Source organism: Trichosurus vulpecula, chromosome 9 (assembly GCF_011100635.1).
Source record: "Trichosurus vulpecula isolate mTriVul1 chromosome 9, mTriVul1.pri, whole genome shotgun sequence".
Classification (NCBI taxonomy): domain Eukaryota; kingdom Metazoa; phylum Chordata; class Mammalia; order Diprotodontia; family Phalangeridae; genus Trichosurus; species Trichosurus vulpecula.
Window position 1 is genome coordinate 39,857,603 of NC_050581.1, and position 25,036 is coordinate 39,882,638.

Genomic DNA, 25,036 nt, shown 5'->3' on the forward strand with positions numbered 1-25,036 from the left:
AGATCCTTGAATTGTTATATTCCTCTTCCGGGTGAAAGAGGTATGTGATTCTTTTATTTCATCTGTGATTTTAAGGTATGAGATGGCATGCTTTATCATGAACATGAACAACTGAAGACTCATGGCTTCACGTTAACATTAAGTTGACAGAGAATATTTCATTTTCCTTTAAGTATAATGTAGCAGAGCTTGGAGAAATCTAAGCCTTAAATTCTGGCTTGTATGAAATACACACTCAAATTTAATAAAGAGCATATATACAAATAAAGATGAAAACTTATCAGATTCCTTAGGTGAGCTGTACAAAATGTATTATTTTTTCACTTCACCAGTTTTTTTTAACAATTAAAGCTAAAGACTTTTCAAAAATGAAAATTTTTAAGAGTTTTAAAATTAGTTGTTAAATTTTTTAGAAGTACAAGAAACCTTTGCGATCTAAGCCTATATTACCGTGCATCTATGTATCTAAGACAAATGACCATGGGATGATTATTTCTGGCATTTAGATAATAATTAACTACCTTTCAGTGTCCTGATGCTAGAGCATGGCATAGGCAAAGCATGGTTTCATGAAACTACGTGTGCTTGCCTTTGGAAATCCACATGGGTATATGATGGTGAAGCTGTTACATCTCCATTATCTAAGGGGTACTTGAGCCAAATGACAAACACTCTGATAGAATGTAAGCTTCTTGAGGGGAGGAAGTTTTTATTTCTATCTTTATATCCCCAGTGCATGGACAGATAGGTCAAGGCCAGGTGTGGAAGGGCTTTAAAAGCCAAACACAGGAATTTGCATTTTACCCTAGAGATACTAGAAAGCCCTTGGAATTGATTGAGTTGAGGAGTCACAAGGGTGGATCTAAGCTTAAGGAATGTTCCTTTGGCAGCTGTGTTATTATCAGGAGTGGAGAGAGACTTGAGGTAAGAAGACCAGTAAAGAGGCCATTATGATAATCAGTCTGAGAGGTGGTGAGGGCCTGGGTTGTGGCTCTGTGAATGGAGAGAAAAGGGGTAGGATGTAAGAGGTAATGTAGAGGGAAAGCAACAAGGTTTGATAGATGATTGGATATGTGGGTGGGGAAGAGTGAGGAGTCCAAGGTAATGATGAGGTTATGAACACAGGAGACTGCAAGGACAGTGGTTCCTTGAACAGAAGAGAGTAGTTTCTGGGAGTAAAGATAATGAGTTTACTGTTTGACATGTTGAGTTTAATGTCTCTGAGACACAGTTGGAAATGTCTAGGAGGCCATTGGTGATGTGGGACTGAAGTCATCTGCACAGAGCTGATAGTTGAGCCCTTGGGATCTGATAAGGTTACTAAAAGAAGGAGTATGGCAAGAAGAGAAAAGGGCCTGGAACAGAACCTTGGAGAATACCCACAATTTGGGGTCAGGCTATCAAAGATGAACTAACAAAGAATAATGAAGAGAGGTTAGACAGGGAGTAGGCAAACTAGGAGAGAGTAGAGTCATAAAAACCCTGAGAAGAGAGAGCACCCCAGAGGAGAGAGTGGTTGGCTGTACCAGATTCCCAGTTCAGTTGAGAAGGATGAAGGCTGAGAAAAGACAAATAATGTCAGCTATGAAACTTGGGAGCATCAGAGAAGACTTCATGGAGGAGGGAGTCCTTGAATTGGACCTTGAAAAGGGAAGAATTGGAAGGTAGGGACAAGGGAACATTGTGAGTAATAATGTAGATGTGGCAAAGAGTGGCATGAGTTCAGGGAATTGTGAGTGGTCCAGATTGCCTGGAATGTAAAAGTACCTAAAGGGGAGGTGACACTGAAAGGGGAGGTTCAAGCCAGATTGTGCAGGGCCTTGAATTCAATTCTGAACTTGGACTACATCAGCCTGAGGCAGGCTCCATTGCCAGCAATGAACGGTGCATAGGGAGAAGTTAAATGTGGAAGACAAAATGAAGAACGAGGCAGCTACTCAGCTCTGTCTATCTCAGGTCTTCTACAGTATGGCATCATTCTTTGTTTTGCTTCTGACTACCCCCTCCCCCAATCTCCCCTCCTTTCTTTCATCCAGTCCCCCTTCTCTTGTCCCCTTCCCCTCCTACTTTCCTGTAGGGTGTCTCAACAATCTGGCTAGCAGCTTCTGTGAGAGTATAAGATTCACCCACAGCCAGCACCCAGAAAGCTGCCAACAGCACAAATTCTTCTGATCTGCTTAATTAAGGAAAGCAAGATGAAGGGGTTGACAAGCTTACTTTTAATTCAGCATTCAAATATCATTCAGTTAGTTCAGGGGAAAAAGCCAGCACCCTGAACTTCAAAATAAAATGCAAACAAATTACAAACATCAACAGACTTCGTCTGATTCAAATTCCAACCAGAGTTGAACAAAGTCTCAGCATCCGGGTTTACAAGCTGGAGGGCTCCTTAGCTACAGCTGCCCGGAATCTCCTCATCAACACCATCTCCAGAGCCCCCGCACAAATGGCTCTGTCCTCCCTTCTTATAGGACTTCAGACATCAAACATCATCTGAATCACCAGAGCTCAGGCTCTGGTGATTGGTTCTTGAGTTGGCCCCTCCCCTTAGGACCCTGGGAGGTTCACATCCACATGGATTAGGTTAACACCTAGTGGGGTTGGGGCCTGGGGCTTAGCACCTAGTAAGGCTCACTGAATTACTCAAAGAAAACAACGGCTATTTTGCTTATCAACACATAGGGTAAGATAGATTTCTATAAACAATTGAGTGTGTATGTTACTCCCTCTTTGAGCCAATTCTGAAGAGATTAAGGTTCATTCACTCCCCCTCCCCCTTCTTCCCCTCCACTGTAAAAGCTTTTTCTGGCTTCTTTTATGTGAGATAATTTACCCCATTCTACCCCTCCCTTTCCCTTTCTCCCAGTATCTTCCTCTCTCACACCTGAATTTTATTTTTTAGATATTATCCTTTCATAGTCAACTCACACCTGTACCCTCATTATATCTATATATTTATATGCCCTAACAATGAGAAAGTTCTTATGAGTTACAAGTATCATCTTCCCTTGTAGGAATGTAAACAGTTTAACCTTGTTAAGTCCCTTATGATTTCCCTTTCCTGTTTACCTTTTTATGCCTCTCTTGAGTCTTTTAACTAAAAGTCAGATTTTATATTCAGCTCTGGTCTTTTCATCAAGGATGTTTGAAAGTCCTCTATTTCATTGAATATCCATTTTTTCCCCTGAAGTATTATACTCAGTTTTGCTGGGTAGGTGATTTTTGGTTTTAATCCTAGCTAGCTCATTTGCCCTGTGGACTATCATATTCTAAGCTCTCCAATCCTTTAATGTAGAAGCTGCTAAATCTTGTGTTAAACTGACTGTGGCTCCATGATACTTGAATTGTTTCTTTCTGGCTGCTTGTCAGTATCTTGAAAGGTGATGTTCTAGGCTCTTTTTTTGATCAAGACTTTTAGGTAGTCCAATAATTTTTTTTTCCTTTCTTTTGGAGGTGGGGAAGGCAGGGCAATTGGGGTTAAGTGACTTGCTCAAGGTCACACATCAGTGTCAAGAGTCTGAGGCCGGATTTGAACGAAGGTCCTCCTGACTCCAGAGCTGGTGCTGTACTCACTGCACCACCTAGCTGCCCGCTAGGTAGTCCAATGATTTTAAAAATCTCTCTCCTGGACCTATTTTCCAGGTCTGTTATTTTTCCAATGAGATATTTCACTTTGTCTTCTATTTTTACTGTCTTTTGGTTTTGTTTTATTGTTTCTTGACTTCTCATACAGTCATTAGCTTCCATTTGCTCAGTTCTAATTTTTAAGAAATTATTTTCTTCAGTGAGCTTTTCTACCTCCTTTTCCATTTGACCACTTCTACTTTTTATGGAGTTATTTTTTCCTTCATTTAATTATTATGCCTCTTTTCCCATTTGACCAATTCTGCTTTTTAAAGCATTCTTCTCCTCTTGGATTAGTCTCTTTTTAAGGCTTTATTTTCTTTGGTTTTTTTTGTGTGTGTACATGTGTGTGTGTCTCTTTTACCAAGCTGTTGACTCCTTTTTCACGATTTTCTTGCATCACTCTCATTTCTCTTCCCAATTTTTCCTCTACCTCTCTTATTTGATTTTCAAAATTCTTTTTGAGCTCTTCAATAGCCTGAGACCAGGTCATATTTTTTTTCTTAGATGCTTTGGACGTAGGAGCTTTGACTTTGCTATCTTCTTCTGAATGTGTGTTTTGATCTTCCCTGTCACCATAGTAACTTTCTATGGTCAGAATTTTTTTGTTATTTGCTCATTTTCATATTACTTGACTTTTACTCTTTGTTAATTGAGGGCTCTGCTTCCAGGATGGAGGGCACATTTTTCCAAGTTTCCGAGATACTTCTAGGGACCTGTAAGTTTTCAGTTCTTCCAAGGTAGTATGATCTAGGGAGAGGTACATTTACTACTCTCTGGGCCTGTGCTCTGATTTGTGAGTGACTACAAGCAGTCCTTTCTGCCCTGGAACTGTGAGGAGGGTCCCTGCTGCACTGGGGCCACAAAATCTGCTGTGGTAGTGCTCCTCCTTTCCCTGGGACTGCCACACAGGACTGGGACCCAGATCTGAATATGGGCAAAGCAACAGAGTCCTACCTCTGTGCTGGCCAAAAGACCTCTGTAATCTCCTTCTGACCAGTTGTTTGACCCCTTTACCATCTGTGGGCTGAGAGCTCTGGAAGCAGCTGCTGCCACTGCTGATTCAGTCACTCTCAAGGCCTCCTTCTCATTTGCTGTGATTGGACTGTGCTCTTCTCTCACCCAGATGTGACAGACTTTCCAATTGACCCTCTAAGTTGTCATCAGCTGGAAAATTATTTTACCCCATTCTTTTGTGGGTTCTGCTGCTCCAGGAATTATTTTATGGCATTATTTCAAGGTGTTCACAGGGGTTTTGGGGAGAGCTCAGGCAAGTTGCTGCCTTTTCTCTGCCATCTTGGCTGCACCCCCCACTTTGTTTTGATATCAGATACCACCATTATTAAACACTAGAAGTACACCAGATCCTCCAAAGTGTTAGTATTCTTTCTTCCATTAAATCACTTTATATTTACTCTGTGTAAGTGTCATAATATGGCACTTAGGTAGTACAATGGATAGAGTGCCTGGCCTGGAATCAGGAAGACTCATCTTTCTGAGTTCAAATCTGGCTTTGGACACTTACTAGCTGTGTGACCCACTTAACCCTGTTGGCCTCAGTTTCCTCATTTGTAAAATGAGCTGGAGAAGAAAATGGAAAACCACTGCAGTATCTTTGCCAAGAAAATCACAAATGGGTTTACAAAGAGTCAGACATGACTGAAAAACAACTGAACTGAAAAGTTTTATATTGACTTCTCTGTATACATATTGTTTTCCTCCATTGAAATATAAGCTCCTTAAGGTCACAGACTGGGAATTTTTGTCTTTGTTCTTGATGCATAGTAGGCATTCAATAAATACTGGTGGAATTGAGAACTTAGCATATGTGATTTGGAAAATATCTGCCATTTTTCTTATTCATGGTCCTATTCTGTCCCCCCCACTCCCACCCCCCCCTGCCCTCCCCCCCTCCCCCACCACTAGTATGAGTTATTTAAAGCTGATTCTACCAATTTCCCTTTGGTAGGAACAATATTGTGTGCTGTTGTATACAAGGTAAAAAAAAAACCTAGGCTGTCCTTTTTTAGCATTTTCCCACAGTATTAAATATTAAATTGCACCTGTCTGGATTTTTTTTCCCACAGAGTGGAACACTTAGAAAAAAGTAATTTAGAAACAGATTGTTTCAGCCAGTTAGCTAATAGCAGTGTTTATAGCTCTCTCTTTCTCTTTCTCTCTCAAGAATATTAGTATTCACATAGTGATGTAGAAACACCCCATGTTTAAAATCTCTGGCTTAAACTTATGTAAATAGCACATTTCTCCAGGGTTTCAAAAAAGATCATTTTATGTCTTTTACTGACTGGGTGGCATATTTGACTGCATTCCTCTTTCGTATAGCTAACCTATCATGATCTACTCAATCTTAAAACTTTTCCTACGAAATATCTTTTCAGAAAGTTATTTTCTACAACCGTGCCTCCTTTTTATACCCCTAAAGTGAAAGGAAATGAAATAAACTGTATCAAGCTATTTAAAAATATGTAATGGGAAAAAGCGATTTTAAAGCATTGGCAAAATCTAGAGGTGGGAACAAATCTCTTTAGTGTTATGTGATGAATGTGGTATTAGGTCATTTTGGCTTTATTGCCCCCTGAGAAAGCTATCCTCTGGCATGCCTGAAATCTAAGATCTGTAGCTTTACTACTAATTATGACTTAGATAAGGCTGAAAGGGTATGTAACAAATGGGATTTAACATGCTAATATAGCAAATTGAACGACAATCCTAATTGTGTTAGCATGAAATCCCTTAAATCTGCAAAAGCATAAGCAAAACAAATCATGTCGATTTGTTATCATATTGTTAGATATTTCAAGATCTCCTTCTTGTTATGTAGTCTCATGGCATGAGTGTAGAAAGATAATGTTGGATTTTTTTTAATCTTAAAAGAGTTTTATTCATTTCTGACTATTTCTACTTTGCATGAAATTTCAACATTTTCTCTGGTTGATCAATTACTCATTGTCAATAACTAGAATGCCTTTTCGGACAATTGCCAGCTACTTTTACTGCTTGGGAGCAATTTGAGAGGAAAATGATTGTTGTGTTTTTCGTCTCCTGGTGGGAGAATTTTCTAATTATTCAGCCTCTCATTTTACCGAGTGATAGTCTTACCTGGCGGTAGTGAGGCAGCAATACAGCGATAGCCAGAAACTTGTGCCAGTGCCCAAGCATACCATTTTTCTTAGCTATACTTAGGAGCCTAGGCCAGGTGTGTCTGTGACTTTAAAGTTGAGCCATTCCAGCTGTTCATTTTCTGGAACTGTTTTATAGTGGACTGAAATTTCATATTTAAATCCTCACTTGTCCTCTTTTTAGTGGAATGTATCTTGAGAAAATCTACACTCTGGTTAGTTAGTTGTGACGTGTATTTGGAGCCACGCTAGTAATAGAGACACGTTTGCAAAACTCCCTGGGCCAATAAAAGATGCCCTTTTCAATGTTTACATTTTTTCTTCTAAAATGTATATTTTTGTCTTTTGACTTACTCGTCATTAAATGGGTCCACAAATTTGTGGAGGATGCTGTGCTCTTTAGGAAGGACTTTCCTGGTATAATGTGTTTTAAAAGATGACAATAGAGTACTGTTTTATTTTTCTTTTATAGATATAAAGCAAGAATACTTTCTTTACAAAGTTGTTAATAGGACAATTAGTGAAATTAATATACAGTATTGTAATTTTGTTAAGGCCTTTGTTTTGTATTTTACTCTCTTCCAGTTAATTGCTTCAATTCCTTTCTCATTAAGATTTCCTCAGCCCTCAGATAATTATCATTTCATGTTTCTTTCCCCTGTGAAAATATACTATAAGAAAAACAAAAAAGGGGCCTCTAATTATCTAACAGAATGTAGTCTTTTAGTTTTACAGTGAAGGTTATGTCTTTGTAATGCCAAAACAACTGATAGATTTATTCAGTCACTTCAATGGAGAAAAAAAAATATCAGCCAAACAAGTATTTGAATCATATGCTTGTTTGACTAAATCGATAAGTTTTATTTGACAATTCCTGTGAATTTCTGATTGCCATATGTCACCCAGTTTGGTGTTTCCAGTTCTACTTAAGGCACTATAAAAATAATGCAAATTACCCAAGGTCTTTATTGAATTAAAACCAGTGTCTGTAGATGCTAGAAAAGTTGCAGATGACAGGAGCGCCCACTAGAGTATAAAATGCCTGTACTTGGTTGTCGTTACATTATACTCGATTTGAAAATAAAGTGCTTTCTCTCAACTACCTTGCTGTCTGTCCTACACCGTGGGTCTGGATCCCCTTTCTTCAAAACCATTGCGACTCTATAGCCTTAGAAAATTCATTTTGTCCCAAAGCTTCATGGCTTGATGTATTATATGTCTTTTGTCAAGAAGTGACTTCCAACACTTGATAGAGCTCTGTTCTTGCCATTCCTAAAAGGGCATCAATTATTTATATTGACCAGAGTCCTGTAGATGTAAGAATTTTTTTTTTTGTATTCACAGGCATTTCAGTTTTGGAATTACAAATCAGCTGTTTGTTTCTTATCTTTGAGCTTTCACTGTGTCATAGAGTTATAGACCCATTTTGTATTTTATTTGTATTCACAGGCATTTCAGTTTGGGAATTACAAATCAGGTGTTTGTTTTTTTATTTTTGAGCTTTCACAGTGCTATAGCATTACAGACCATCCAAATTTAGAGGGACTTCATAGGTGACCTTGGTTCATGTGAAGCTGACGAAGAGCGTTGTTTACAACATTCCTAACCAGGGATCATCCAGCCTTTACTTTTGGATTAATGACATGATGTACCAATTTTCCCTTATATTGAGCATGAATCAGTCCCTCTGCCACTTCTGCCCATTTTCTCCTCTGAGGCCAAATGGAATAAAGTTAATCCTTCTTGTACTTGACAGCCCTTCAGATAACTGAAGATAGATAGCAGGTTCCACCTAAGCGTTCTCTTCTCTGAGCTAAACCTACCCAGTTTCTTCAACCAGTTGTTATATTGCTTGGTTACTGGTCTCACCAACCTGTTCATCATGTCAATGTTCTTTCTAAAATATGGCACCTATAACTGAGAACAGCGTAACAAATGGGGCATGATGAGGACATAATACAGAGAAACCTCAGCTCCCATATTTTGGACATTAGGTAGCCCAATATTGAATTAGTTTTTTTGGTCACAGGGTCACACTATTACTGCGTATCATGCTTGTAGTCCACTAGAACTCCCAGATCCAGACCTCTCCTATATGGTACTTGTGTGTTTGATTTTTTAAACCCGAGTATAAGATGTTATGTTTCTCTTTATTAAATTTTATCTTATGAGGCAGCCTAGTATAGTAAATAGAGTTGGATTCAGGCTTTGCTTCTGTTGTTTACTGACTGTATGACCCTGGGTAAATCACTTAACCTCTCCATGACCCAGGCAATCCTTTAAACACTATAAGTTTCAGAATAACGGTCAGTCAATGTCAATAAAAGTACTTTCCTCACTGAGAAATCCTCAAAACAATGAAATCACAGATCTGGGCCAAAATTTCTTGAAAAATTAAAAAGATTTATTAGATATATTATATTTCTCTAAATTGTCAGGATGTTTTTGGAACTTGGCTCAGTCATCCAACATGCTAGCTATTTCTCAAAATTTTCTCCCTGCATTAAAATCTCCTCACCTTCACTGTTATCCATACTCTATGCATTTGGGTATTGGCATTAGAGATCATGTATTTTGTTGCTGACTCCTCCATTGAATTTTCCTTCCTGAGAGTGATTGGGTGTCTCTAGTATTCTTCCTAAATCATAAGTGCTACTCTATGTGGTAAAAAGCTTGGATTTCCCTCTCTTTTCAGTTCAGTCAAGCCTGCTACCTACACACACACACACACGCACACACACACACACACACACACACACACACACACTATATATATATATATAACTAGTCTCTATTAGGTGTTCCTCTATGTTTCTTCATCTCTAAAATAGGGTTAAATGGGTATCTTTCAGTGAAATGTACTGAAAATTAATCACAGTTACGGTCGAGGTTTTTGAGTTAAAATGCCTTTTGAATTATAGATCTAGGAGAACTTTGCACTGGAGTGGAATTTAGTCTGGTGTGAGTCTGTCTGTCTTGGATCTAATCCAAGATAGATTCTTTACTCCAGGACTGGAGAGACTTTATGGTAAAATGGTCTTTCACCAATATGTCACTTTCACTGAATTGTAGTGAAAATCCAGGATAGTAACAGAAATCAAAGGATAGACGATAAAGGAGAACATTCTCCATAGCCCCATTACTTTATGGCATTTCAAGTTTATATGCCAATCTTCTTTGAACTGATTACATGTTAGATATGTGAAATTTAAATTGTTCATCTCTTGGATGTCTTTGTTAGGCACATTTGTCTTTTAAAATTTTTTATTTGAGAAAGAATGGAATTAGCTGAACTTCTCCCACTGATGATACATTTAACTCATATGTGAATGACATATTGGAATGGACTCCACTGAGTTTTTCAAAACCATAGGCCAAAAATTTTCAATTTAATACCTCTGATCCAGGTAGAGAGACATCACTAATAGCTTCTGATAGTGCCAGTTTTTGTTTTTGTTCTGTTTTTAGATAAGGTAGACAGTTTAAGAGTGTTATGTAGCTGTTGGTTAGGTCAAGAGATGTGTCTTTATTGCATTCTCACCTATTCATTTTAACCTTAGGCTTAAATTTGAAAATGGTCACAACGGAAAACACTATAAATAAAGAATAAAATAAAATATTACAATTGCAATAAATCAGTAAATTGCAAAAATGTCTGCTGACCATTAGTAACTATGTTGAAAGTTAACATTTTAAAGTCTGGGGAAGGGGCAGCATGACACCAGATTTGAGAGAACTCTGGACTTCAAATACCTCCTCGGGAACTAACTGTGTTTCCCTGAGGGGTCTCAGGGCAACCTCTTTGGTCTCAGATTACTCATCTATAAAATCTTGGGATCGAACTCAATGACCAACAAGGTCCATTTAGCTCCAAAGCTATGATCCTATGAATTGGGAGGAACAGTGTCTTGAACTACTCTTATTTGTAATAAAAACAACACTTTATAAAAACAACTTCTTTTCTACAGTCTCAGCTGTTATTTGCAAGTTGGTCTGTTTTTAGGTTAATTTGCACATAGAAGGGTTAATGTGTATATGAATTAAAAACAGAACTGGGAAAGAAGCTAAATTTTTATATTCTTGCATATTATTCCTGGACAACATTTTATTGAAAATTAAATCTTCATCAATGAGAGATTTTAAAAATGTCTTTTAAAATATGCAAAATAGAATACTAGACTGGGAGGGGGAGACTGTGGATTCTAGCCCTAATTAGAATTTAGATGTAGTTCAGGCTGTATAGCCAGCTGAAGAAGACACTTGGGTGGATTACTTCATGTTTCTATATCCTGTTTCCTCATCTTTAAGATAAGTAGTTGGGGGGTGGGGAGGAGAGGAATGGAGCCAAGATGGAGGACTGGAGGCAACCCAGCTGAACTCTTCCAACATTCTCCTCCAAACAACTTTAAAGCAATGCCTCAAATCAGATTTTAGAGTGGCAGAGCCAATAAAAAGTCAGGGTTGGACATTTTTCCAGACTAATAAAACTTGGGAGGTAGACAGGAGAGGTTTGTGACCTCCACCAGGGTGGAGGCCTGTCTGGAGCCAAACCATATGGCTTCAGTAACAGTTGCCACAGTAGCAGCAGTAGCTTCAGGATCCCTCAGCCCAGAGACAGTAAGGGGCTCAGACTACTGGTCAGAAAGAGGTCACAGGGTATCCTTTGCTGGCACTAATTGGCAACTCTGTTGTCCATGTGCAGTTCTGGGTCTCAGTTCTAGGGTGGAAAGGAGTGCTTGGGTAGGGGGTCCTGATCACAGTTAGAAAGTAAAGAGAGTGCTAGTGCTTGTGGCTGCAGTGGACTAGAGACACTTCCTGGGTAAAAACCAGAGTTCAGACCAGGAGCAGTCACCATACCTCTCTCAGGATCACACCACCATGGAAGCACTGAAAATTTGCAACCTCCCAGAACTAGCTCTGAAAACAACAGCATGAAAAAGCCTGAAGTTAAGGATTATGCCTCTCTACCCCTAGGTGAGATGAACCCAACTTTAACATAAAATTCAAAGTCAAGAAATAGAGTGGGAAAATGAGCAAACAACAAAAACAGAATGTAACCATAAAAAAGTTACTTTGGTGGCAGGGAAGACCAAGAGGTAACCTCAGAAGAAGACAAGAGTGCAAAAACGGCTACAGACAAAGTTTACAAGAAAATGCTAATTGGACCCAAGCCCAACAAGAATTCCTAGAAAAGTTAAAGAAAAAGATCAGAGTGGTAGAGGAAAAATTGAGAAAAGAAATGGGAGTGATACAGGAAAATTATGAAAAGAGAATTAACAGCTCAGTTCAAAAAGGCACAAAAAATGCTAAAGAAAGCAACAGGGACATCTAGGTAGATAGAGCACTAGGTCTGAAATCAGGAGGACCTGAGTTCAAATTTGGCCTCAGACGCTTAGTAGTTGTGTGACCCTAGGCAAATCATTTAATCCTAATTGCCTCCAAAAAGAAAGGAAGGAAGAAAAAAATAGCACCTTAAAAAAACAAAACAGAATTGGCCTAATGGTAAAAGAGGCATGAAAATTCACTGAAGCAAATAACTTAAAAGCAGAATAGGTGAAATTGAAAAGGAGGTACAAAATCTTACTGAAGAAAATAATTCCTTAAAAATGAGAATTGGGTAAGTGGAAGCTATTGACTCCATGATGTGGTGGGTGAAAGATGAAATGACTGAAGAAACAAAGGGTTCATCTTCTGAGCATGTTGATATGTTAAGTGATGCATGCCAGTTGCCTAACCAAATGGGACCAGACCTCCTCAGTTTAGGCTTGGACCCTGAATAATGGAAGGAGACAGACTTTTATGCATTAAAATAAGTTAAATCAAGCCAATTAATTAAAAGGAAACAATGCAACATCAGGCAATCTGATTTCTAATTGGATGAAAGATTACAGACTTTCCAAGTTGGCAGTGTGAGAGCAAACAGAATTCAGAAAAAGAGATGTCCCACTCCCCCCCATACCCTCACCCAAGTGTCTATGAACAATCAGAGGAATATGGAAACAATAACTTATTGATCAGCATGGGGCCAGTTTTCAGATAAGACACATTGGTTGCTTGAGATGTATGATTGTGAGAAAACTCCTTGTGTCCATCTTTGGATCTGGCTGGGTTTCTAGTCAGTATAACCTAGGTCCTTAGTTGAAGATCTCTAAGCAGTAGGTAGGGGTGGTCCAGCTTCCCAGCCATGCAGGGCTAGGTTCAAACAATGAATAAAATTTTCTCACAAGACAGAAATTGTAGTAGACCCATAATTGAATAGAAAGGGAACTCAGCTCCAGAATTGAGTCACAAGATGGCACCAGTGTGGTTCACTCAATTCCCACAATTAACCCCTGAAAAGGGAAGGAGGATGTTAAAAGGGAGGGTAGATAAAGGGAGGCAGTGGTTAGAAGCAAAATACACTTTTGAGGAGGGACAGGATAAAAAGAGAGAGAAGAAGAAACAAGAAAATGGGACGGAGGACAACACGCAGTAATCATAACTGTGAATACAAATGGGATGAGCTCACCCATAAAACAGAAGCAGATAGCAGAATGGATTAGAAATCAGAATCCAACAATACATTGTCTACAAGAGAAACACTTGAAACAGAAAGATACACAGAGAGTTAAAATAAAGGGCTAGAGCAGAATCTAATATATTTCAGGTGAACTAAAAAAAAGGCAGGGGTTGCAATCATGATCTTAAAGCAAAAGCAAAAATAGACCTAATTAAAAGAGATAATGAGGGAAATATATTTTGCTAAAAGTACAATAAACAAGTAATATAAAAAATTACAGCAAGTTTATTTAAGGCCTCGTTTCTCAAAATATACTGAGTATAGAACTGAGTAAAGTTTATAAAAATAAGAGCCGTTCCCCAAAGGATATAAATAGGCAACTTTCAGAAGAAAAAAATCAAAGCTATCTATAGACATATGAAAAAAGTCTCTAAAGCACTATTGACTGGAAAAAGACAAATTAAAATAACTCAGAGGTATTACATCACACCTGTCAGAAACGATAAAAGCTGGAGGAGATGAAGGAGAAAAATAGGTACAATAATGAATTGTTGGTGAAGTAGTGAACTGCTCCAACCATTCTGGAGAACAATTTGGAACCAGGTCCAAATGGCTATTAGAAAACTGTTGTATACCCTTTCACTCAACAACAGCATCACTAGATCTGTATCCAAAGTGACCAAAAAAAAGAAAAAGGACCTATATATCCAAAAATATTTGTGGCAGCTTTTTTTGTGGTGGCAAAGTATTAGAAGAAGAGTGTTGCTCATCAATTGGGGAATGGCTGAACAAGTTATGGCATATGATTGTGATGGAGTACTAGTGTGCTAAAAGAAATGGTGGAGGGTAATGATTTCAGAAAAAAAGAAACAAAAACCAGACCAGGGTATATGAACTGATATAAAGTGAGAAGAACCAGGAGATCATTGTGCACAGTCACAACAATGTTGTAATGATCATCAGCTGTGAAAGACTTGGCTACTCTGAGCAATAGAGTGATCCAAGACAGTTCCACGGGACTCGATGAAAAAATGTTATCCACCTCCAGAGAGAGAGAACTTGATGAACTCTGAGTGCAAACTAAAATGTATTTTTTTTACTTTATTTTTCTTCTTTTAAAATTAAGATTTTTTTATTTTTAGTTTACAACACTCAGTTCTACATGTTTTTGAGTTCCAGATTTTCTTCCCCTCACTCCCTTCCCCTCTCCCGCCCAAGATGGCATGGAATCCGATATATTTTCTACATATACCTTCGCATTAAGCTTGTTTACACAACAGTTAAGTGATAAAGAAGAATTATGACCAATGGAATGAATCATGAGAAAGAACACACAAAACTGAAAAAAAGAGAAAAAAAAAAGAGAGCAACAATGTGCCTCAATCTGCATTTAGACTCCATAGTTCTCTCTCTGGATGTAGATAGCTCTTTCCATCAGGAGTCTTTTGGAGTTGTCTTTGAACCTCATATTGCTGAGAAGAGCCAAGTCTATCAAAGTTAGTCATCATGGAATCAATATATCTGTGGTTGTGTATAATTATATCTGTGGTTGTGTACAATTTACTCAATTTTTCTTCATTTTTTTTGAAATATGGCTAACATGAAAATATTTTCGCATGATTTCGCATGTATAATTGATATCATATTGCTTGCTGTCTCAGTGGGTGGGAGGGAAAGAATTTGGAATTCAAAATTTAAAAATAAAAGAATGTTAAAAATAAATACATAAATGAATGAATAATAGGATTTTTTAAAAAGATGAGTACGTTGGACTAGGTCAGAGGTGTCAAATACGTAACATTTCTGAGTGTGACCCAGACCAGAATAAAATTTAAAATATTTAGAAATATTTGACAAAATAAATAAAAATATAATAGAATATAAATAATGTTGCTCTATTATATTCTAAGTGAATATTCAGCCATTGGGCTTGTGTATGAGGTTGTTGTCCCCATTTTATTTGAGTTTGGTATCACTGTTGTTATAGATGATTTCTATAGTCCATTCTGGTTCTTAAATCCTGTTATTCTGTGCTCTTGAATGAAAAAGTAACTTGATTCATCTTAGGAGAGATGGCACTTCTCAGTGTATGTATACTTTATTTAAAAATACAAGCTAAAAAAATCCCTACTTAGCAAGAAAAGAACTCATAAGCATGTGGTGAAATGGAAGGAACACAGGACCAGGGTTTGAAAGTCAGTTCTGCACACTCACTATCTGTGACTGTAGGCAAGTTGCTTTACCTTTCTTGGACCTCAGTTTCCTCACCTATAAAATGGAGAGAGGGTTGGATTTAGATTTTTCTCTAAGTGATTTCTTCATGTTTACAAGCATTGTTATTAAAGCTCAAAATTCTGTGATCCATACCTTTTTATAATGCAGCAATTAATCGTTACTAGTTCAAATTAATTTTACAAAAAACTAAACCAGCTAGATATTTTCTTTCCCTTAGGGAGGTTGCCCAAGGAGATCGTCATAGCAAAAGGAATGTTGTTGTCATTACGTTTTTTTTTTTTTAAGTTCTGGGTTGTTATTTTTCTTGCTTAACTTTTTATTTTGTATAGCCTTCCTTAGTAAATATAAAATCATGTAACTGTATACAGTATGGAGAGATGATGTTACAAACGGAAAATAGCCATTTTAGGCATTTGTAAATCAATGTGATCCCAGCATGTGATAACCATATGCCCATAAAAAGAAGCAAGAGATAATTTAAAGAATAAAAAATGGATATGCTGTGGGGAGAAGCTTTAACCAACTCAGAGAAAGTTATGTTTTATCAAGAGACAAATCGTTTTCTTGTTAGGTAAAAATGCATCACAAAAGGTGTTGCTTAAGCAAACAAGCTAATTAAATGTTGCTTCTGTATCATTGTATATATTTTTAATCAGCTAAAGCCCTCAGGAGAGAAAGGTCTCATTAAAAGTAACCTGATAAAGCAAATGAAGATAGGTTTTTAATTTCATTATTTAGCAGTAGTGTTGATTTTCTATGGTAAAGATGCAGTAACTCTTACTTGTCAAGTTGTCGATTATATGTGAAGGCACCATTTAGTCTGTATTTGGCTTATCAGGGATCAGATTACCATAGATACAGAAATGCCAGCTTTCCTTTTTTGTTCCACATGCATGCAGTATCTGAAGTGATATTATTTTAGAAATGTTCAGGCAATATAAGATCTTGGCTTTTCATGGTTCTACTTCCTCCCTAAAATCCCACTGGAGGCTTTTCTTTGGTAGAGTTATGTAAAAATGAAAGCACATATAACACAGTAAAAGGAAGGTATTCCAACAAGAAATATTATTTTACATTCTCCTGGATTTCACAATCTATAAGAGATTGGGTTTGTTCAATGGGTGCTTTGCCTGATGCCCCATAGGACCCACGGAATAAGGAAAACTTCCATATTGGATTTGAGATATGATGATGGTTATGGGGGGGGGGTGCAGATTTAATAGTTGCAGCTGAGTAAAGGCTCCATGACATCACATCACAAGTTAAAAATGTACAAGAAAGTCACTTGTTCAGATCTTCTCATACCTTCCATTGTTGCCAGTCAGCAAGGGCAAAGCCCTGGGAGCGGCACACAGTCTAGATTGAGGATTTGTAGATATAATCAGCTCTCAGGGTGTTAATTTTATTTGACTTTGTATAGTTTGCTGATATGTTCTTTAATGTTCTACCCCTCTTTGGTGTTCAGATTCGAAAGCATGGCTCACATTTTAACATGCTCTTATTAAGGAATACATAGTGATACAATACTGAAAAATTATTAGCTATGTCAAATCTCTTCTCTGTGTTGTTGGTTGGAATATGACATTTGAATTGACTTTATTGCAGAAGGAACAAGAGAATGCTGAAGGAATGGAGTCTGGCCTGGGACCAGATGGGGAGGTAAGAATTTCTACAGCCTCTCTGCTACCTACTGAATGGCGGCAGGTAGTTGGCATGGTAAGGATAGAAAACTGGACCCATTAGAGTTAGCAAGACTTGAGTTCAAATTCAGCCTCAGACATTGTTAGCCGTGTCACTTGACTTCAGCCTTAGTTTTCTCACCGGTTAAAATTGGAATAATAAAAGAACTCACCTCTCAGGGTTGTTGTGAGGAGTACGTAAGATTATGTTTGAAAAGTGCTTTGAAAACCTTAAGGCTCAATATAAATTCTACTTATTCTTACTGTTGTTGATGTTGTTAATGCTTCTGTGCTATGAATACTTCCTGCCCATTACATTAAAATAATGTGAACTTAAAATTTCATTTCCATGTCAAATATAAAATGGCAGCATGCAAGATACTTTATTTTCCGTGTTTTGTAGCTATATTAAAAAAAAAAGCCAACACTTCAGCAGAAAGTTTACTTACTCGCCAAAACCTATTAATAGAAAAAGGGATTAAAGTAACACACAGGAGAAATTATGAATACGAGATGGTGGGAGAAACAATGCTTTATGTTAGAACCCTCAGAGCATACACTAATTTCTAAAGAGCCTAGCCATGTCCAAAAATGCCAAAGAACAGCTCTATGTTAACAAGGAGAGAGTGAGCCAATTTAGCATGTAACAAGAATACAGACGTTCTCTCTTCCCAAAATGAGTCACTGCTCTTGGACATGTGATACATATTGCTCTGTATCTTAACAGATCCTCACATGTTGTATGAGGGTTTGCAAAATGAATGTGCCTTGTGCACAATCTGTTTGGTAAAAGAGATGACAGAATAGAGCTCCCTATGCTAAGGATATGATTTCAGAAGTTCTGCCTTCTAGAGAAAATCATTTTGTTTCCTTTCTGGCATGACACAAGCAATAAAACAAACTGTATTAGAGTGGTTGAAGATAATGGAGTAGTGTATTTTCATGTGAAATGATGGTACATGGTCAATTTTTTTCTTTAACAAGTGAACTTGTGCCTAGTTTGCATTACTGGTGTAATGGTGCCTTTTTGGTGCCCAACTGGTGCCCTTTTACATTAACACAGGAGGGAGTGTCATCTTGCTCTGCAAGGTAATGGTTTTCATGACCAGTAGTGACACAAGACAGAAGAAGGATAAGGTAGACTTAGGTGCTTCTTTTTAAAAAGATCGTCACTACTTAGTGTTTCTTCATCTATCATTGATTGGCTTCTGATTGTTTTCTAGCATTTACTGTTAGAATAAGTAAGAATAGAAGAGTAACAAACACACGATTCCTTCTCTTTTTCTTCTTTCTAATTAAAATGGTTGTGGGAAAAGTAAATCATAATTAGCGGATAGGTTGAATTGTTAGTTTTTGGGAAAAGACCTGTTTTTATAACTTTCAAGTAATAATATATTAACTGCTCTTCTATAATCAAGGATTTCCGAACTGATTTCCTGCATGACTAGGTTTTGAGAAGACAAGGTCACATGTTCGTTTGCAGTATCCATTTGCATAGATATAATGCTCACTCTAAATTCCAAGGAAAAGAGCTTATTCTCTTAGGTGGGCTTACATATGCCTCCTGCAATTTATTTACATGCTTAGTTTTCTTAGCAAAGAACTTAGAAATAGTTTAGATATCAACTTCAGTCAAAGTTGTTTTTGTTCATAAATTCCAAATTAGCAAAAGTGTAGAGTCATTGGTTTCGGATATGAAATCAGAAGTACATGGCTCAGACCTGGCACAAATCACAGAACTTTTCTGAACACCAGTTTTCTCATATGAAAAGTGGAGGTTATGCTACTTATGCTTCCTCACTTATAGGATGGCTGTGAGGAAATCATTTTGTAGAACATCAGCTACTGCAGAAATGTGGGCTACAGTCATGGGCTCTGTGTTGTGTGTCAGGGAACATGTAGGATGATGGGAAAGAAAACTAGCCTATGATAAACAAAACGGGAGCCATTATAAATGCTCACATGGGTTGTGTACACTTTTCTTTTCCTTCTTTCTTAAAAGTCATGCTTGTAGTTTCCACCAAACAGTGACATTTGTCTTCCCTTGATAGCCAATAGATGAAAGCAGTCAGATGAGTGATCTTCCTGTGAAAGTGACTCACACGGAAACTGGTAAAGTTCTCCTTGGTCCTGAAGCTCCTAAAGCAAGTCAACTGGATGCTTGGTTAGAAATGAATCCTGGGTGAGTTGTTAGAGCAAAAAAAAAGTGTTTTTGTTTTGTCAGATGTTTCAAATGATGTTATATGTTATTAACATTCTCTCATTTCTTTAGATTTTGGTTGACCTTTGAACAGTACTTGAATTTGCCTTAAGTCCACTTCCCATGAAAACCAATATATGTCCATGTTTGTTACCAGCACATAGAGTATACATAAATATTAATGTATGAATCAAAGAAATAACCTCCCCTCCTATCTCTTTTTCCCCCTTCTCCTATAGTTATGAAGTCGCCCCTAGATCTGATAGTGAGGAGAGTGATTCTGAATATGAGGAGGAGGTATGTATCTATATTTCTTTTCTCTATACTGGTTCGATAGTCGATAGGGAAGAACGCTTACCCTTGAATTCAGCCTATGTCTAACTTTCTAGCTCCTCCTACATCTTAAGATCATTAGCTACATCCAATTTAGAGATAGCTCTGAAAGACCTTTTGCTGGTTGCTAGTCCTCTGGATTAGCAGACGCCAGGTGGTTCACCTGTCTCTCACTACTAATGTCATTTTTGATCAGTTGGGGCTGCTGGGGAAACAGCAAACTCCATCATTTAAAAACGGTGGTGTGGCACCTTAAAGAGAGAAAGCTGCCATCAAGATGAAGTGACTGCAGATGAATTCGGGGACAGCTGAAGGTAGAGAAAAACTGACAGAGGAAAGAAGTAACAATCCTATGGCTTTTAAGAGCAGTTCATGGAAGTCAAGTTCTGCCATTTCTTTGGGTATCAAATGATGCTTAAGATTGGGGAACTTGGGAGCATGTGTAGGAGGCTGGGAGAAAGCCCTAGTTTGACACCTCTTGCTTCTTGTAGGATCCTGAGACTTCTTTCTAAAGGGGCTTAATGTTTCTTTTCTTTTGATACACTTGTTTCCCTAAAGAAAGAACATTTTATTACTCTCTTCATCATGACACTTACTGCGCATCTGAAAAGATAATTCTGGCGAATTCAGTAGAGCTCAATGAGTAGTAACAACATTTGATAGAAGTTTGATATATTTTTTTGTTTGATAATGGTTTTTCTTGTTAATGTTTAAGGTTGATCCTCACATAGGTTTAACATAAATTTGCCTGTAAGACTGTTGAGTAGAATTCATCATGGGAAGAGGTGGTCTTGAACCTCTCAAGGGGCTTCTTTACTTACATACCCAATATACCTCATTATAAGCAGATTTCCTTGTAAGGCAGAACTGTAGCATAGAAACATATGTAAGAAGAAATTTACAAATAAATATCAAGAATTTACTAGGCAAGGTGCATTTTTATGGGTGCCCTTCTGCTAGTTAGCCTGTACATATAGTTGATAAAATTAATACATTTTTTTTTTTGCTATTTAAGGTGAATTGGTAAGTAGCTGTTTGAAAAGTGAGTTTTACAAAAGACTTGACTGACAAATATGTTTTAATCTTTTGTTTTTGCATTTTATACATGAAATACAGATAAGAGGCTACTGAGGTTCAGTTGGCCGGGAGTTCAGGACACCTGAGTTTAAATCCTACCTCTGCCACTAACTGCTTGTATGACTGGGGAAGTGAATATCTTCCAAAGCAGCTAGGTGGCACAGTGGCTAGAGGGATAGGCTGGGAGTCTGGAAGACTTGTCTTCCTGAGTTCAAATCCAGTCTCAGACACTTACCATGTGACCCCGGGCAAGTCACTTAACCCTGTTTGCCTCAGTTTCCTCATCTGTAGAATGAGCTGGAGAAGGAAATGGCAAACCACTCCAGTATCTTTGCAAGAAAACCCCAAATTGGGCCATGAAAAGTCTGACATGTCTGAAATGTCTCAACTACAATATACCTCATCTGTAAAGTGGGGGAATTAGACTTAAATGATATCTCTAAGTTCTTTCTATCCTTGACATTCTGTGAAATCTCTGAAATGAGGTAAAGTCTGGAAATTTAGTGAACCTTTGGAACTTGAGGTGAAAGAATGATTAGTTAATTCAGTTTTTGACACTCTTGCTTGAAATTCTTAGAAACAGTTCCTATTAAATAGCACCAGAAAGCAGAGACTGAGGATAAATATGGTCTGAAAGAATTTTAAGTGATACAGCAATGATAAACAGCTGCTCCTTTGGATGATTATGTTTTTCTGGGAACCAGGAACTGAACTTGGTAACCACTTCTCTTCAGTCTTGTGATCTCATCATTTAAAGGAATGGGGAGAATTAGCTCTTAGCCTCTGATTTAAACAGAAACCTCTTTGAGTGTGTCTTGTTTGTTGCATTTACTTCGGCATATGACGGCATGTGTTTTCAGAAAATGAACATGATAGAAAGGGCTGTGCCAAGGCCCCACTTTTCCCGTTTCTGGATTTCTTCTCTAGGATGATGAAGAGGAATTGAGCAGGCAGGAAACAGAAGAGAAGATACTTCTTGATCCAAACAGTGAAGAAGTTTCTGAGAAGGATGCTAAGCAGATCATTGAGTGAGTAGCCATGTGTCCCCTTTGCCGACATGGAGAGTCGGGCCACAATCTTGCTAGCAGCTGCTGTGGTTGTGTAAGACCAAACAACAACCAGCACACAGAAGGCCGCTAACACAGGTTCTTTGATCTGCTTTTCTAAAGAAAGCGACTTTAAGGGGTTAACAATCTCAATTTAATCAAACATACATATATCGTTCACTTAGTTCAGGGGGAGAAGATCAGCCCCCTGAACTTCAGGGCAAATACAAACAGAAATTACAAACATCAACAGACAGACCTTGTCTTATTCAAATCACAAATCATAGTTACTAGAGAAGCACCAACGTCTATCTGTCTAGGTTACAAAGTTGGGGGGTGGTATTTCAATGGTTTGCCCAGAGTCTCATCACCCGTATTCTTTCAATGAGTGTACCTCCAAAAGTCAAACGCCAATCTCAAATCTTATATACCTGTCTCAAGGCCCTGGGGCACTTGAGGCTCACCATTTAGAGAGTGAGAAACCAGTGTGGGAAAGCTCCAACCACCAGCACCACATCATATACAATTCAATGACTCTTGATTTTCTTAGTGCTGAGAAACATTCCAAGGCAAAAGATCCTACTATACCTGCCCCATTCAAACAAAGAACAGTGAAAAGTCCCATTTTGCTTGGCATTACAGGGCATTTTAGAATTGGCTCATTGTGTATTTTCTTTAAGAACCCTTAAAACCTCAAGGTGCTGACCTGTACCTACCCATGTGGCATGGATGCCTGAATGGAATTCCTCTCCATTTTCTCTGTCTCAGGACTGCCAAGCAAGACGTGGATGATGAATACAGCATGCAGTATAGTGCGAGAGGGTCGCAGTCCTACTACACTGTAGCTCATGCAATATCGGAGAGGGTAGAGAAGCAGTCTGCTCTTCTCATTAATGGCACCCTAAAGCATTATCAGGTAAAAAACAAAACGTGGTTTGAGTTTTCTTTGTGAGCAGAAAAAAGTATTTCATCTATTTTTGTTTTCAACTTGAGTATATATCTTACACATGTTAAGAGCTTGATGTTGCTGCTGCTACTTGAAGACAAATTGTGTGAAAAGAAGGTGAAAGTTGAAAATGATCTGTGGTGCTGAAGGATAGCAACCAATCATACATCTGGGAGGGTGGAGTGTAATGGTGGATGGACAGATGGACTGGGGATCCAGTCCATCAGTTCAGAACTGCCCTCAGACACTTAGTAGTTGTGTCACCTTTGGCAAGTCACTTACATTCTCTGAGCCTCAGTTTCCTCAATTGTAAAAATTAGGAGATTGAGCTGGATGGCCCGTAATGTCCCTTTCCAGGTACATGAGCCTGTGTTGTTGTGACCTTTAAGGTCCTTCTTCCTCTAAATAGATGACTTTATGATTCCTTTCCCAAGGTACTACAGTAAGAAATACTTTTATTTATCACTGTACTTAGAGTTTGAGAAATGACTTTTATTTGAGGAGATCCAGTGTAGGAATATAAAAATATAATAGTTTGTCTTGTAATAAACTCCACTTTCCTCTAAGGAGAAAGCCTCACCTTCGAGCTTTTCCATCATTCGCTGCTTCCATGACCCTGACTCAGTCTTATTTTTTCACTGGAGTAAACTAAATTTTTACCTTTAGGGCTTTGCAACAAATTTGGTTTTATGAAATGTTAGCTTAGCATTTATTTCAACTGATGAGCAAATCGATTACATATACTCTTTACCATGAAATTCAGAGTCATGTCCTATCAACACAGGGAATATCTATTACATCATAGGTCATGGAGTTAGAGCCAGAATGATCTTTAGAGGTGGCTGACTCCAACTCCCTCATTTTACAGATAAGGAAACTGAGGACCAGGAGGTTAAGTGACTGCTTCTTACCAACACAAGGTTACTATTTTGTATATGCTGAAGTTTGACCTATAGTGTCTGTGTAGTCCCATGTGCTAGTTGGCATTTACTGGCTTAGAGTTTTAAGTGGCATTTAGACTATCAAATGGTGAGTCTTTGTCATTTTCAACAATCCCATTTGTTCAGGGGTCTAAACTCATTAGGGTACATAATTCTTTATTCTCTAACCTGGGAACTTAGTTTAAGGAGAAGTTAAGCAAAAAGGTGACTTCATGTCTTAGGCAGAAACACGTACCCACTTTAGCCACCACCAGCAAGAAGTAACAAGGAAGAGGGAATATGAGTTGTTTATTTAAGGCTGTGGAAGTAAAAGTGAAATTAGGTAATATATCTAGAAAGAACTGAGTGTGCCAACTTGGTGTGTTCTTATTCTTTCTGGATGAGTGAAAAGTAGGTTAATAGTGTGTGCCCTGAATGAAGCTTGCTCTAAGAAGCAAACAGTTGTTTTCCTGAGTAATGAACTGGAGAAAGGCCAGTTTTTCCCTCCTACAGCCTGATTTCCGTAAGTCTTTAGTGGGGGCTCATTTTCTTCAAAGGCCAAATCAAAGTAATAAAATTAAAGTATAAAACAACATTTGGCTTGAAAGTTTATGTAACATTCAAAAGGACCTTATGCTTTCTGGATACCTTGACAGTTGAAAAAATATGTTTGATCATTACTTTGCAATATCAACTCATCAATTTGCATTTTAGGAAGAAGGGGGGAAAGGTATGAGAACTGAGCATGGGACCCAGTGCAGAATCCACCTTTGGCATCGGATTACTCTGATGAAATGAGTGAATATATCATGATTCCTTTTTTTTTGTTTTGTTTGAGTTTGTACGTACTCAAAATGTAGCCCATACTACAGTGTTTTCTAAGCTCTTTTAATCATGGGACACTTGGGATTAAAATGCATGTACTGACATAAAAATATTAGTCTAAGCCATGTTCTTGGAATAAATCAAGGGCTCAAGAAATGTTGGAGCAAAATGGTTTTTATACTGAAAAAGTATCATGTGTAAGAAGTATTTTGACACATTTGGTATGTTTTATTTTAGAGGTAAAATATTGCTAGCATTGAAATTGTTCATGAAACCTTCGATCATACCCCATGAAGTATCAGGATTCTATAGATCAATATGGAGAAAATACTGCAAAGGCAACTCCTAATTATCTGCTTGTAGATGACTAACACTCAGTTTTTACAGTTTCAAGTTGCTGTCCTTCATCATCTTGGAGGCATTTGGGCAACACCTATCTTTCCAGTTCCTCCCATTTCTTTCTTACACAGACTCTGTGATGTAGTCAACTAGACTACATGCCATTTCTTGAA

At 37.9% G+C, this 25,036-nt stretch overlaps 1 protein-coding gene across 7 annotated transcripts in view; it reads left to right on the forward strand.

Moving 5' to 3' along the window:
- The window catches only part of SMARCA2 (SWI/SNF related, matrix associated, actin dependent regulator of chromatin, subfamily a, member 2), a 212,742-nt gene that overhangs the window by 69,910 nt on the left and 117,796 nt on the right, over positions 1-25,036 (forward strand). For all 7 annotated transcript variants that reach the window (XM_036739114.1, XM_036739118.1, XM_036739116.1 and 4 more), the window contains 5 exons: positions 17,104-17,157; positions 19,229-19,359; positions 19,617-19,674; positions 21,715-21,815; positions 22,602-22,749. In XM_036739114.1, coding sequence (XP_036595009.1) covers positions 17,104-17,157; positions 19,229-19,359; positions 19,617-19,674; positions 21,715-21,815; positions 22,602-22,749 — 492 coding nt within the window. The remainder of the gene's footprint in view (positions 1-17,103; positions 17,158-19,228; positions 19,360-19,616; positions 19,675-21,714; positions 21,816-22,601; positions 22,750-25,036) is intronic.